The 16,595-nt window shown below is 34.4% G+C and overlaps 1 protein-coding gene across 5 annotated transcripts in view; it reads left to right on the top strand.

The window, feature by feature from the left end:
- FCHSD2 (FCH and double SH3 domains 2) overlaps positions 1-16,595 on the top strand; it is a 291,030-nt gene that overhangs the window by 44,719 nt on the left and 229,716 nt on the right. For 4 of the 5 annotated variants that reach the window (XM_057747581.1, XM_057747582.1, XM_057747579.1 and 1 more), the window contains exon 3: positions 12,872-12,917. The exons of the other annotated variant lie outside the window; for it this stretch is intronic. In XM_057747581.1, coding sequence (XP_057603564.1) covers positions 12,872-12,917 — 46 coding nt within the window. The remainder of the gene's footprint in view (positions 1-12,871; positions 12,918-16,595) is intronic. 5 annotated transcript variants of the gene reach the window in all.

Below are 16,595 nucleotides of genomic sequence, written 5' to 3'. Positions count from 1 at the left end.
TTTGATGCACAGACATTTTTAATTTTGATGAAGTTCATTTTACGTATTTATTCTTTTGCTGATTGTGTTTTTGGTGTTCCATTTAAGAATCTGTTGCCAAATTCAAGAACAAGAAGATTTATTCCTATGCTTTCTTTTAAGAGTTTTATAGTTTTAGCTATTATATTTAGGTCTTTGATCCATTTTAAGTTTTGTGTTTGGAATGAGATAGGGGTCCAACGTCTTTCTTTTGTGTGTGCACATCCAGTTGTCCTGGCACCATTTGTTGAAGAGACTATTCCCATTTGAGTGGTCTTGGCATCCTTGTTGAATCCGTTGGTCATAGATGTTTGGGTTGATGTCTGGACTATCAATTCTATTCCACTGAAAAATACTGTAAACCAACAGAAATATACAGAACACTCCACCCAATAAAGCAGAATATACATTTTTCTCAGGTGCACACAGGATGGACCATAAGTTGGGGCATAAACAATTATCAGTACATTAAAACATATCAAAATCATACAAAATATCTTCTGACCACAATGAAATGCAGCTATAGAAATCAACAGAAGGAAAACTGAAAAATTTGCAAATATGTGGAAACTAAACAATAAACTAAACAAACTAAACTTAAACAATGAGTAGGTCAAAAGAAATCACTAGGGAAATTAGAAAATACTTTGAGAGGAATGAAAAAAAAAAACCACAGAAACATACCAAAACTTATGGTATGCAGTGAAACTACTTGGGAAATTTATAGCTCTAAATACCTACATTAAAAGTAAAGAAAGATCTCATATCAACCTAACTTTACACCTAAGGAACTAGAAAAAGAACAAGCCAAAACCAAAGCTAGCAAAAGGAAGAAAGTAATAGATTAAATTATAGATAAACAAAATAGAGAATAGAAAAAACAGTAGAATCAGTGAAACCAAAGTGGGTTCTTTCGAAAGATCAACACATTGCCAAACCTTTAGCTAGTCTAAGAAATAGAGATGACAATAACTGAAATCAGAAGTGAAAGTGGGGACATTACATCCTATTCTACTGAAATAAAAAGGATTATAAGAGAGTACTGTGAGCAGTTGTATACCAGCAAATTGGATAACCTAGATGAAATGGATAAATTCCTAGAAAGACACAAATTACTAAAACTAAATCAAAAAGAAATAGAAATGCTCAACACACCTTTAACAAGTAAAGAGATTGCATTAGTAATCAAAAAATCTTCCAACAAAGACAAGTCTAGGACTAAAATGCACAGTTGAATTTTATCTTATGGTTAAAGAAGAACTAACATCAAACCTTTTCAGAATCTTCAAAAAAATAGAAGATGAGGGAACACTCCTAACTCATTCTATGATGTCCTTATTACCTTGATAACCAAAGGTAAAGATACCACAAGCAGCTACAGATCAGTATCCTTTATGAACATTGATGCAAAAATCCTCAACAAGATAATACTAGCAAACTGAATTCAACAACACATTAAAAGGATTATACACAATGACAAAGTGAAATTCATTCCAGGAATGCAGAAGTTCAACATAAGAAAATAAAGGAATGAAATATACCATATTAATAGAATGAAGGGGAAAAAAACCACATGATCATTTCAGTAGAGGCAGAAAAAGTATTTTTCAAAATTTAACACCCTTTCATGACAAAAACACTCAGTAAACTAGGAATTGAAGGAAACTTCCTTAACATGATAAAGGGCACATGTGAAAAACCCACAAGTAACATACTCAATGGTGAAAGACCAAAACCTTTCCCCCAAAAGAACAAGACAGAATGCCCACTTTTACCACTGTTATTCTCTTGTGACTTTGACATTCTGTAATTCTATCTGGAAGTGGTATTTGCTTCATTAGGGGTTTTTTGTTTGTTTGTTTGTTTTTTGTTTTTAAGTTTTAAAAATTCATCTGCTCCATGGCAACATTTTTCTCATGAGTGTCCCTCAGCTTCTCTGTTTTTCCTGTGCTATTTTTTCTTCTTTTTAAAATTTTATATTTGCATAGTTCTATTCTTGCTCCCTTTGGGGTTATTTTTGAATGAAGAGGGTTTTTCCTGTACTGTGTTTTAGGATATGAGAAGTAGGTATCTTAGGGTAGCTACAGTCTTCCAAATTTACAGTAATTTTCTTTCTGACCAGGATTGAGTGTATGAATTTATTTTATTTCTCCGCATCCAGAAAAGATTGGCTATTGCAGGGCTGTTCATAGGGCCGTCTCACGATTTTTATTTTTTCCACACCAGCAGCCTAATTTCTGCTAGTGTAGATTGATTGTGTGATTTCTAATCTAGTACTTTCTCCTCTGTTTCTTCAAACTGAACAGCAAAGTTCTCTCTACCAGCCCATATTGCCTGTTTTTGTTGCTGCGAATGTGGTTTGAATTGTATACCTCAGAAAGTGCAGTTGAAGAAATGTACTCCACCCCCCCCCCCACCTTGAGTTTTGGAACCTCATAGTTTATATCTACCCTCCTTCTCCAATTTATTTACTTATTTTTTTAAAATTTATTTACTTATTGGCTGTATTGGATCTTTGTTGCTGTGCACGGGCTTTCTCTAGTTGTGGTGAGCAGGGGCTACTCTTCATTGCAGTGCACGGGCTTCTTAGTGTGGTGGCTTCTCTTGTTGCAGAGCACAGGCTCTAGGTGCGTGGGCTTCAGTAGTTGCAGCACGTGGGCTCAGTAGTTGTGGCGCACGGGCTTAGTTGTGGTGCACGGGCTTAGTTGTGGAACACGGGCTTAGTTTGCTCCGCAGAATGTGGGATCCTCCTGGGCTTAGTTGCACTGTGGGATGTGGGATCTTCCCGGACCAGGGATCGAACCCATATCCCCTGAATTGGCAGGCAGATTCTTAACCTCTGCACCACTGTGGAAGTCCCATCCTCCAATTTAATTCTCTCTCCTCGGCCGCTCTTCTACTTATATTTCATATGTTTCCTAGTTTTGTTGGAGATCATGTTTGCATTTTTGTTTTTTATTCTGTTGCTTTTGGGTAGTTTCTGAGAGAAGGGAGATTTTGACTTTGCTCTATTATCTAAGACCAGAAGTACTTAAAATGTAATTTTTTGTTAGTGCCTTGCATATTCAGTTCGTCAAAATATTTAAACTGGATTAAATTTCATAATTATGAACTGTAGATGTGATACTTTCACTTAGTTAACAAATACTTCTCTAGTTATTTACTATGTGCCAAGTCTGTTCTAAGTGCTTTATAAATATGTACTCATTTAATCCTCATAATAATCCTATGAGGTAGATGTTCTTTTTATTCCAGTTTAATTGATAGGAAACTGAAGCATGGTCAGGAAAATCAACTTGCCCAAGGTTACCTAAGGAATAAGAAATAAGAACATTTTCTACTTTTCATTCTATGACTGTAGCATTTGTGGGACTTGGCGTTATTTGTTTATACCTTATGCTAATGAATCCGTTGAGAGCAGAGTCCATGCCTTATTCATTTTTATATTACCAGTGTATATTTAGTAGAGTACCTGAAATTCAGAAGATACTCAGTGAACATTGTTGGTGAATTATTGTTTGTTTATTAGGAGCCAAATAATTTTCTCTTTGTCAGACTTGTATAGCTTCAGATGTTCATTCTACTTGCTTGTTTAAAAAAAATATATTTTTTGGTATTATCACATCATCATTTTAATGCTATTGCCATATTTGTGGTAATAATACGTTTAAAAACGGTCGTTGTATTCCAGGACAAAATTTTAAAGATTTCTTTATGAAAGAGTTGTCAGTGTCCTGATTATATACGTACTAGTTCCCTTACCCCAGTTTGCTATCTGTGCTAACAAAGTATTTTTTATATTCTGATATTAGTTATTTTTAAAGTGTCATTTGTAAAATAAGAGGTCAGCTAACTCAGAGTAGTAAAAATATGGTGGTCATCTTGTTTATTTTTATTGCTGTAGTTTTTATTGCTGAGTTAGAATATATTACTGTTTGTTGATCTTTTATCCCACTGGTGGACACTGGGACCATTTCCTGTTTTTGGCTATTTATGAATAAAAGTGCTACGACTATTTTTGTCAGATGTTTTTGTGGACATCTGTTATCATTTCTCTTGGTAAGTGCCTAGTATTAGAATTACTATGTCAAGATAGATATGTGTTTAGTTACATAAGATACAAGATTTTTTCCTGAAGTGGTTGTACCATTTCACATTCCCATGAACAACGTGTTAGAGTTTCATTGCTCTGTATCCTCGCTGGTATTTATAATTATCAGTCTTTTTAATTTTATGCTGGTAGGTGTGTTTATTTTTAATATTCATCGTTATGGTTTTGATATCCCATCTCCACTACCACCATTAATAATTTGAATGTTCTTAGGTGTTCTGCTTATCCTGGTGATGAATTACAGAGTTAGGGAGTTCCCAGGACAACTCACTCCAGATACCAACTGTAAGCTTGGAGGCCTCCAAGAGCACCCACACCTCTGACATGACTTGCAAGATCATGGTCCCCAAGACTACCCTCAGATTGGATAATTTTTTAGAAGGACTTATAGAACTCACTGAAAGTTTACTCAAAATTACGGTTTATTATAGTGAAAGGATATATTTTAAAATTAGCCAAGGGAAAAAATGTATTTGGTCACTTAGATATGATTGACTGCCCATGTGGCTGACCTTGGTCTCCAGCTCCTTCAGAAGTTGAACTGATACCATGTGGCCTCCCCCCTCCCCCATGCTAACCCCCAATAAATCACATTGTTAGCATTTTCTGTCTGGCATGGCCTAAGGGTCCCAGGTAAACAGAAACACTCTTATCAGGTTAGAGATTACCTCCCAAAGCCAAGGGCAAAGGCCAGACCTCTCTTTGGGTAAGGCTAAACCTGTATTGCACACTTTTATAGCTTCCTTGGTTGTGTTTTTTTTCCATTAATTTTCTATATATTTTTGTAGCTTTTTAATGAAAATTTCAAACATACAAAAAAGATGAAAGAATTTTACAGTAAATACCCATCAACCCAAACCTAAATTCTATTAGTATTATACTGTACAGTGTACTTGCTTTGTCACGTATCGGTGCATTTTGTCCATCCTCTATCCATCAACAATCCCCCTTATTTTTAAAATTTATTTCAAAGTAATTGTACACATTACCATGCTTCTCCCTAAATAAGTCAGCATGCAGATCATTAGAGTTCAGTATTTCATATAGTTTCTTATTTTGAGGTAAAATTTATATACAATGAAATACATATCTTAGGTATACAGTTGCTAAGTTTTCACAAATACATACACTCATGTAACCCAACCTCTATCAAAATTTAATTTTGTATTTTTCTTTCTTTTAAAAAATATTTATTTATTTATTTGGCTGCACTGGGTCTTACTTGCAGCACAAGGGATCTTCGTTGTGGCATGTGGGCTCTTTTTTAGTTGCAGCATGCAGTATCTTAGTTGAGGCATGTGGAATCTCTCAGGTTAGCCAAAAAGTTCCTTTGGGTTTTTCCATTTCTTATGGAGAAAACCCAAAGGAACTTTTTGACCAACCCAATAGTTCCCCAAATAGGGATCAAACCTTGGGACCCCTACATTGGGAGCATGGAGTCCTAACCACTGGACCACCAGTGAAGTCCCAATTTTGTATTTTTCTTTTTCCACTTAACATTATAATGTAAGCATTTTCCTTGTTATTACAAATCTTTGTAGTGTGATTTTAATGGTGGTATTTGTTGATTTTTTTAAATTAATTTTTACTGGCGTATAGTTGCTTTACAATGTTGTGTTAGTTTATGCTGTACAACAAAGTGAATCAGCTGTACGTATACATATATCCCCTCTTTTTTGAATATCTTTCCCATTTAGGTCACCGCAGAGCACTGAGTAGAGTTCCCTGTGCTATACAGTAGGTTCTCATTAGTTACCTGTTTTATACATAGTAGTGTATATATGTCAGTCCTAATCTTCTAATTCATCCCACCCCCTTCATCCCCCCTTGGTATCCATATGTTTGTTCTCTACCTCTGTGGCTCTGTTTCTGCTTTGCAAATAAGTTTATCTGTATCATTTTTATAGAACAGGATGAAAAGACAACCCTCAGAATGTGAGAAAATATTTGCAAATGAAACAGCTGACGTGATTAATCTCCAAAATATACAAACAGCTCATGCAGCTCAATATCAAAAAAACAAACAACCCAATCAAAAAATGGGCAGATCGGGACTTCCTAGGTGGCGCAGTGGGTGAGAATCCGCCTGCCAATGCAGGGGACGTGGGTTCGATCCCTGCCCCAGGAAGGTACCACATGCCGCGGAGCAACAAAGCCCGTGAGCCACAACTATTGAGCCCATGTGCCGCAACTACTGAAGCCCACGTGCCTAGAACCCGTGCTCTGCAACAAGAGAGCCCGCCGCAATGAGAAGCCTGTGCACCACAATGAAGAGTAGCCCCCACTCGCCGCAACTAGAGAAAGCCCGTGTGCAGCAACAAAGACCCAACACAGCCAATAAAATAAATAAATAAATAAATAAATTTTAAAAAATGGGCAGATCTTCCCTTTTTTTTTAAATTTATTTATTTTGGCTGTGCTGGATCTTTGTTGTGGCACATGGGATCTTTAGTTGTGGCATGTGAGCTCATAGTTGCGGCGTGTGGACTTCTTAGTTGTGGCATGCATGTGGCATCTAGTTTCCGGACCAGGGATGGAACCCGGGCCTCCTGCATTGGGAGCGCAGAGTCTTACCCACTGGACCAGCAGGGAAGTCCGCCTCCTTGATTTTTAAAGCTCACAAAATGTTGGTGTTAACTGATATAATCTGTGACCAAGGTCAAGAAACTTAAGTGATCCATATGTATATATACTGTGGTCTTGGTTCCTTCTATTCCAGGAGGTAACCTAACTGAGCCATTTAACTGAAACTTATGAAGAGTCTGAAACCTGATTTTAGGGTTTCTGTCTGTTCTTTGATTCATTCAACAAACCTTTATTGAACTGCTACCATGTTCAGGCACTGTGCTACACATGTAAATACAAACACACTCATTGCTCCCAGGGAACTCCATAGTCAATTCACAGACAATTACAATACTTGAAGCACGTGCTATGTTATAAGATGCTGGAGGACCACAGAGAGGGTGTCTAAATCATGAGTGGAATTCAGGAAGATTTCTCAGGAGAGGTCATATTTAAGCTAAGTTTTGAAGGATGAGAGATTTAGGTCAAGTAATGGGGGAAGGGAATTCCAAGCAGAAAGGACCATGTTTGCTAAAGTGTGAAAGCAAGAGCCTACTGGTTCTTTTAAGATATTTAGCTGAAGCCTAAATATCTTAGGGTGTGAATGGAGGAGTTTACAGAGATGAAGCCACACCAGCAGTCAAGTCTGGATGGTAAGTAACTTCATCTGTCATGTTAAAGGAATTTAGATTTTTTTCCAGAAGTGATGAAGAGCCATTTGAGAAATGTTAGCAGGAAAGTGGCTTGATCAGATTTATTTTAGGAAAATTATTTAGAACATTAGATTTTTATTAAAGAATTATTGCAGGAATTTATTCTTATTCCTTTCTATATGATATGGAATTTATATGAGTTGATTGAAAATTAGTGCTTTTATATCTTTAATTTTTTAATTATGGAAATACTAAATAATTATTAGAAAAAACCATAGAATAGAAAATAAAGAATCTCACGTCACCTTCATTTAATGATAAAAATTTGGCATATATTCTTTGAGTGGCCTCCCCTGTTATGTATTTTCCAGGTATTTGTGAGTACATAGGGATACCTATATTGCATAGAGGTATATATTAATATTTTTAAGATAAAATGAGATCTTGCTTTACATATTCTTCTTAAACTTTTAAAAAATATTGAGTAATATATTGTCGCTTCCTTCATAGTACTTATAATTATCGCATTTATCATTAAATATTTCTTTGTATAGTGATTTATGTACTATCTGTGAGTCCTACTTAATGTCTGTCTTATTCACTGCTATATCATCAGTACCTATACAGTGTCTTTTCCATGATAGCCAGTCAGTAAATGTTTATTGCATGAATTGTTGAGGCTATCTTTCTATACCAGTTCATATAGAATTACTACATTCTTTGTAGTGGCCATATACATTTTTTTTTTGATTGTAATATAATGTATTTTGAAATGTTAGTTTCATTTAACTGTTAAATTTTAAAAAATATGCAGTGGGAATGTAAAATGGCACAGCTATCATGTAAAATAGTTTGACAGTTCTTTGAAAAGTTAAACATAGAATTATCGTATGACCCAGCAGTTCTACTCTTAAGTATATGTTCAGAAGAACTTAAAATTTATCTTTACACAGAAGTTCATAAACGAATTTTATAGTAGCATTATTCATATTAGTGAAGATGTGGAAACAACTCTTTGGTCAATGAATGGATGAGTTGTAGTATATCCATGCAGTGAAATATTATTCAGCCATGAAAAGGAACAAAGTATTGATACATTCTGCAACTTGGATGAACCTTGAAAGCATGCTAAGTGAAAGAAGCCAGACACAAAAGATTATGTGTTATATGATTCCTTTTATATGAAATATCCGGAATAGGCAAGTCTATAGAGAAAGAAAATTAGATTAGTTGTTGCCAAGGGTAAGGGGAGTGGGGAATGGAGAATGATTACTTAATGGGTATGAAGTACTCTTCTGGAGTGATTAAAAAGTTTTGAAGGTATGGAGAGGTGATATTTGTACATATTGGAAATGCACTAAATGCTATTAAATTGTGCACTTTAAAATGCTTAATTGTATGTCATATAAATTTCATCTCAGTAAAAAAATATATACATGTACACATGGTATAGATACAAACAATACAAACAAGAAATCAGTAAAAGGTATTTCTTTTACCTCTACTACCAGCTTCTTTCTTCATGAGGAACCATTGTTAGACCAGTTTCATGTTAAATATTTCAGGGAATTCTATCATAGTGATTCCTCAGGGGACCACGGTAGGCATTTTTGAATGGAGCACTTTTGTATTTGATGGACTATTGTAACTGAGAAGTTATTATAATGAACATAATCCAGAATATACATGGAAAGTTTTATATGAAAAGATAATATACTGTATATGGTATTTGTAACTTTTTTGTTTACTAACCATTGCATCTTCCTGTAAAGTTGCAGTTTACTAAAATCCATCTTTTCCTCTTTGAATCAAAATGCAACCTTTTTTTTTTTTTATAGCCAAACTACTAACAACATTTTTTTTTTCCATTTTTTTTTTTAAACATGCAATAAACTGCATATATTTGGAGTTCACAATTTGGTATCCCAATCTCCCAATTCATTCCCTCCCAATCCTCCCCGGTTTCCCCACTTGGTGTCCATATGTTTGTTCTCTACATCTTTGTCTCTATTTCTGCCTTGCAAATTGGTTGATTTGTACCATTTTTCTATATTCTGCATATATGTGCTAATATATAATATTTGTTTTTCTCTTTCTGATTCACTTCACTCTGTATGACAGTCTGTAGGTCCATCCATGTCTCTACAAATAAAATTCCATCTTTTTTAGTTACTAAATATTTATTATATCAGTATTTGGTATTTGGGTATATTTTGGTGTATTTGGGTGTATTTCTGACTTATCTTTCATTATCTCTGTTTACTCATTTCATTACTGAGCTGTTTTAATTACTATTGCTTTTAAACTTAATTTTTACTGTCTGGTGAGGGTAGGTGATAATTTTTAAGATTAGTCTTTTTCAGAATGTTTATAACATATAATTCTTAAGTGTTCATTTTTCCATTTGAACTTTATAATAATCAACTTACCTAAATAAAAGAAAAATACTTTTGGAATAATGGCAAACTTATCTCTCAGCTCCTCAAACCTTGGCAACTGCTGATCTACTTTCTGTCACTACTGACTTGCGTATTCTGAACATGTTGTGTAAATGGAATCATGTAATATGTGGGATTTTATGTCTGGCTTCTTTCACTTAGCATGGTGTTTTCAAGGTTCATCTGTATTGTAGCATATATCAGTACTTTGTGCCTTTTTATGGTTGAATGATATACCATCATAGGAATGTACCACATCTTGTTTATCCTTTTATCAGTTGATGAACATTTGGGTTGTTTTCACTTTTTGGCTATGATGAATAATGCTGCTGTGAATATTCATTTACAGGTTTTTGTGTAGACATATGCTTCAAGTTTTCCTGGGTATGTACCTAGGGATAGAATTGCTGGATCATATGGTAACTCTATGTTTAACCTTTTGAGGAACTCTCAGACTATTTTCTAAAGCAGCTACACTGTGTTACATTCCTACAAGAACTGTGAGTTCTCATTTCTCTACATCCTTGCCAGCACTTGTTTTTGTCCATCTGTTTAATTATAGCACCCATTAATATTTTAAAAGAGGTTTTATGAGAAATTGATGTTGAGTTTTAACAAATGCCTTTACATCTTATATGAGGATTATCAGATTTTTTTGCTCTGTTCTCTTGCTATGGTTTTTAATAAATAGATATCCTAATATTGATGATGTAGATTTTGAGTAGTTGTCATCTTGTATTTGTTTTCTTTATTTGGAAGAAGAAATTACTTAGTAGACAAGTAATTGTTTAACAACAACTAAAAATTCCACCAATAATTTTAAAATTAGTTGATATGCATGTTCAGAGTGAAAGAAAATCAGCTCCCCTTTTCTTGCAGACTTCACTTGAACAGTCCTATTTCAAGATGAGATACATCTAAGCTTAAAAGAATTCTAAATAGCTTAAATATTTCCTTTCATCTTTTGTAAAATATTAAAAATACCACCTCCTGCAAAACAGGTAAGTTTTCAGATTTTTAAAGATTAAAGTATAAAGTGAGTTCATTTTAATTAGACTTGTTTGCCTGGGGAGATAACATATTTAGTAGCACAAGTCATAATAATTTCTCAGTCCAGTTTTAGTAAAACAACATGGGTGTAAAAAAGGTGTGTGCATACGTTTATAAGTGCCTTTATTTAACTTAAAATAAGGACTTTATTTTTTCAAACATAATGTATATTCTTACTAAGACATCAGAAAATATAGACAGCAAAGTCAAAAGAAGAAAGTGAAAGCCTGTAATCCTACTGTCCAGAGAAAACTTATATATATGTATATACATATGTGTATATGCAGACACACATACATATATATACACACATACACCAAATATATATATAATACAGTATACAAATGCATGTATACAGTGTGTTTTACATATATGCATAGAATATATATAGTTTATATATTTTCTCTTAAGGAAAGTAGACGAATTGTATTTTAAAAAGGCCTCTGTTAAATGCTTTATAATGCACCATACCCCATAAGGAAAAAGGTCTTGCTCAACTCTTCGTTTGTGTTTTAAATTGTAAAATATAACGTAAGATTTACTATCTTAACCATTTTTGTAAATAAATTTCTTTCTTTCTTTATTTATTGGCTGCACAGGGGCTTTCTCTAATTGCGGCAAGTGGGGGCTTCTCTTCCTTGTGAGCGGCTTCTCATTGTGGTGGCTTCTTTTGTTGCAGAGCACGGGCTCTAGCTGCATGGGCTTCAGTAGTTGCGGCACACAGGTTCAATAGTTGTGGCACATGGGCTTAGTTGCTCCACGGCATGTGGAATCTTCCTGGACCAGGGATTGAACTTGTGTACCCTGCGTTGGCAGGCAGATTCTAAACCACTGCACCACCTAGGAAGCCCTGTGTTTGTATGATTTTGACTGCTCTAAGTACCTTATATAAATGGAATCATACAGTATTTGTCTTCTTGTGACAGACTTATTTCAGTGTAAAGTTACCTCAAAGTTCATTCATGTTGTAGCATATGTCAGAATTTCCTTCCTTTTTAAAGCTAAATAATAGTTATTCATCCAAAACAAATGTAGTAAAATCTTAAATACTTCTATTTCTTGTATAAGAAATGAATAGTGATGTTGGTAAGTTTAATTATTAAAATGGAGAATTTTGGCTTTTTTTTTCTATTCCAGCTCTTTTCTTTATGTTTTTCACTTTTTACTCTATATCTGCCTTAATGAAGTGCTTTTAAGAACACTCATATCTGACACCTGACAGAAAAGTCTTTAAACTCAGACTGTTCAAAGTAAATTGTTATTATCATATTTCATTGAGTCTACTTTGCCTGTGGTTTGTAAAGGTACACTGTTAATTCATGTACTGATAAAATAGAAGAAAATACTGCCAGTCATTTAAAAGATGAATACCATTATCATAAATGTTAAAATGTGAAAAATGTTTACTGTAGAATCTATGAAATGTAATACATGTGTGGAAAGGGTGCTCTCATCATACCATAACATGTAGTGGCCTTGTACTTTGTTTAGTGACTTGTAAAAGACTGGAATGACGGAAATGATTTGACTATTTCATGTTGAGAAGCTGATCAAAATTTGATTTTCACCTTTTTTCCTGTCGTTCCATGTTTATTATTATATTCAGTAAACATTGTTTAGTACCTACTATGCAATAGCCATTCTGATAATAGTAGCTAACACACACACACACATCTTTTACTCTGTGCTAGACACTATTTTGAGCACTTTATATATTGTCATTAACTAAATTCTACACTATCCCTGTGAGTTAGATACCTTTACTGTACCATTTTACCAAGAAGGAAACTGAGGCATAGAGAAGTCAAGTGACTTGATCAAGGTCATACAGCTAGTAAGTGGTAGAGCTAGGATTTGAATGTGGATTGTCTTAACTCCAGAGTCTATGGTGTCAGCAGTATGCTTGGGCACAGAAGATGAATGACATATTTTGCCTTCCCTCAACACAGCTTACCAAGCAGTTATTTGAGGGTGTGTTGATAACTTTACATAAAATTGTTATATTTTTGGTAATGAATTTTTATTTGTGTTTTTAGGACATTCAGTCAGAAGAAGGCGGCTATTGAAAAAGAATATGCACAGGTAAGCTTGGAAGTGGAGGTCCCCATCCTAGAATACCTCTTCTTTGGCTTAAGGGCAGATACGGTTGTTGGAGAGAAGCGTTGGCATCCCTGCATCCTCCTTTTTTTAATTTTTGGCTCTCTCACTTTGATCCTCCTTTTACTTCATTTCAGTCTTCAAATGAGGAGCTAATTTGCTTCTTACTACAAAGAAGGTTCTGAACATTCTGGGAGAAGATAATATTCACAATATTTATAAAGTATTTACAAGTATAAATAATAGTGACTACATTTTACAAGTATAGATATTCACTCTCCCTTATATAGCTCATTCTCTACAGTTTTATGAAAGGTTAATTATTATGTTTGTTCAGTCAGGCATTTATTTCTCATTAGGTCCCTGTTGATAGAGAATTGCATGCTTTCAGTGGATGGTATCGTGCTATTTATAGGGAAATTTAAGCACTTATTTTAATTAGAATCTTATTTGCTCTCAGATAGCTAAGTGTGCCAAGGAAAAATTATGTTGATATACCATTTCGTAAGTATGTATAACTACCTTCCTTATACAAAAACAGTTTAACATAATTTGGAAATTTTGGCCCTTGTAAGCAATTACTTTCCATGTGGAGTAGAATTCTAAAATTGATTCCCCCCCCACCCCGAAAAAAATTATAAAAGTAGTATTTGTAACAAAACTTAAAAATACAGGAGAGGGGCTTCCTAGGTGGAGCAGTGGTTGAGAATCGGCCTGCCAATGCAGGGGACATGGGTTTGATCCCTGCTCCAGGAAGATCCCACATGCCGCAGAGCAACTAAGCCCGTGCGCCACAACTGTTGAGCCTGCGCTTTAGAGCCCGTGAGCCACAACTATTGAGCCCACGTGCTGCAACTACTGAAGCCCACGTGCCTAGAGCCCGTGCTCCGCAACAAGAGAAGCCACGGCAATGAGGAGCCCGGGCACCGCAAGGAAGAGTAGCCCCCACTCACCGCAAATAAAAAGAAAGCCCACACACAGCAAAAAAAGACCCAACACAGCCAATAAAATAATAAATAAATAAATAAATAAATAAATAAATAAATAAATAAATAAATTTATCAAAAAAAAATACAGGAATACAGGAGAGTCTTAGAAGGAAAAATTAACACGCCAGGAAATGCTGTACATGATAACCCCTGTTACCAGTGTAGTTTATGTTACTGCTGCTGCTGCTATTGTTATTATCAAGATAAATAATCAAATTGGAGAATGATTTTTTTTGTACTTTGTTAGGTTTTGATTTTAATTTTATTCTGATTTCTTTGTAGTTTACCAGATAGCTGTCTGTCTGTATTTTATTTGATAGTCTTAGAAAAGAATTATCTATTTTTTGACAGCTAGATAGACTCACTAGTTCATTAATTCAGCCATTAGTTATTGAGTGCTTATTATATATCAGGTGCTTTATGTAATGAATAGCATCTAACGTTAGTGCTGAACCTTTATTCTTTGCATGTATAATAAATATTAGTAATGGCTAGTATTTATTGAATCCTTACATTGTACGAGGCACTTTGCTGATAATTTTACGTATATTATCTGGTTTAATTCTCTCAATAAACCTGTTAAATAGGGAATTATTATGTTTACAAGTATGTTTTCATACAGTCCCTTTATAGATATGTTTCCATTGGGATCAGAGTATATAATCTGCTTTTAAAATTTAATACAAGGGGGCTTCCTAGGTGGTGCAGTGGTTGAGAACACGCCTGCCAATGCAGGGGACATGGGTTTGATCCCTGCTCCAGGAAGATCCCACATGCCACAGAGCAACTAAGCCTGTGTGCCAAAAAAAAAAAAAAAATTTAATACAAGGAATTCCCTGGTGATGCAGTGGTTAGGACTCTGCTTTCACTGCTGAGAGCCCGAGTTTGATCCCTGGTCAGGAAACTAAGATCCCACAAGCTGCATGGCAAAAAAAAGAAAAAAGAAAATTAATATGAAGTGAAAATTTTTGTATGATTCATTCTTCTGTAACATTTTAAAGTTTTAATAATCAAAAGGACTGATTAAAAATATAAAATAGTACATTAAATTGTATGAAAAATAGCAGTCCTCTGATGTAATCCCAGTCTCTTTCCTCAGAGAAAAGATTAAAAATGGATCCTGTTTTGGTTCTTTTGGTGATCTTTTCCATATCTTTAGGTAATGTCCTTATAATTGATTCTTGGTTTATCAACTCTAGACATTTTTACATGATTACTACTTATATTAAATGAGAAATCAGCTGCTTAAGCCATTCCTTTCCAGCCTACTCTTTCCAATATAATTTGGTACTATTTTAGTGCCTTTGCTACTTTTCTAACTCTAAACGATAGATTTAGACTTCTATCTCTTCTATTAAACACACACACACATACATGTTATATATGTATAGATATATGTATTTATGTGTATATATGTATATATACAATGCAGTTTAATTATATTTTACAAAGCAGATTTACTCTTGAAAAATTTCTTTGAAAGTCTGTCAAGTTAATTATATCTGGTTGTAGTTATACAATTCTATATAATAATGTATGCAAACTGTATAAGGTAGCTAATAATGGATATTTCAGAATTTCGTGATCATGTTCTTAAATTAGAGTATTCTTGTGTCTCTCTGCTTGGGACAACTTAGTACATTTACGGAGAGCCAGTTTGCTGACTCTTTTTGTTATTTGTCATATTTGCCTTTTAGATGATTTTTTTCAGTGTTTTCCCAATTAATTTTTTCAGTTTATTTCTTGAAGATATAGACAAAGCTACCCCTACTCTTTTCTTTAGTTCCCTAAACAGTGTTTTTAATTCTTATCAATAGTAGAGAGACCCTTAAGATAATCAACACATTCTTTCTGTGGATTCTGCCAGTATGCACTGATTATGTCAGGCTTATTATTTGCATTCCTTGTCTGAGGGCATACCCTCATTGGTGATAGGGCGTGGCCAGAGAAGAGAGCTGCACTATTTAAATTATTTCTTTTTCTTTCCTTCTATAGAGTTGAAATTTGGAGAAGTAAAATTTTAAGATTTAAATATAACATGTATAGAATAAGACAACAAATCTTGAGTATACTGTTTGATCTATTTTTATGAAGTTAACGCAGTCACATAAATACTACCCAGGTTAAGATATAGAACATTACCAGGGCCCCATAAGCAGTCATTACTCGAACCTTCCAGTGGCAACCGGTACACTGACTTTTATCAGAATAGTTATAACCTTTGAATTTCTCACTGTTTTTGAATTTAAATGGTATCATGGTATCATCTTCAATGTCTGATTTCTTTCATTCATCATTAAGTTTTTGAGCTTCATACATGTTGTTGCATGTAGGAGTAGTGCATTCTTTTTTATTGCTATATAGTATCCACTAAATGAATATGTCATAATTTGTTTTTCCAGCATACTGACAATTAAAATTTGAGTTGTTTCCAGTTTGGGATGATTTTGACTAGTGTTCATAAATAAAAGTTTTATACATGTCTTGATGGACATATGGATGCATTTCTGTTAGTTACATACCTAGGAGGAGAACTGTTGGGTCATTGGAGATATATGTATGTTCCACTTTAGTAGATACAGTGATTTTGCAAAGTGATTGTACCAGTTTACACACTCAACATAAATGCCTGAGAATTCTAGTTGTCCTCATCTTTGCCAACACTTGGTATTCT

This window comes from Hippopotamus amphibius, chromosome 9 (assembly GCF_030028045.1).
Source record: "Hippopotamus amphibius kiboko isolate mHipAmp2 chromosome 9, mHipAmp2.hap2, whole genome shotgun sequence".
NCBI lineage: Eukaryota > Metazoa > Chordata > Mammalia > Artiodactyla > Hippopotamidae > Hippopotamus > Hippopotamus amphibius.
This window is presented reverse-complemented; position numbering and strand designations above follow the sequence as displayed.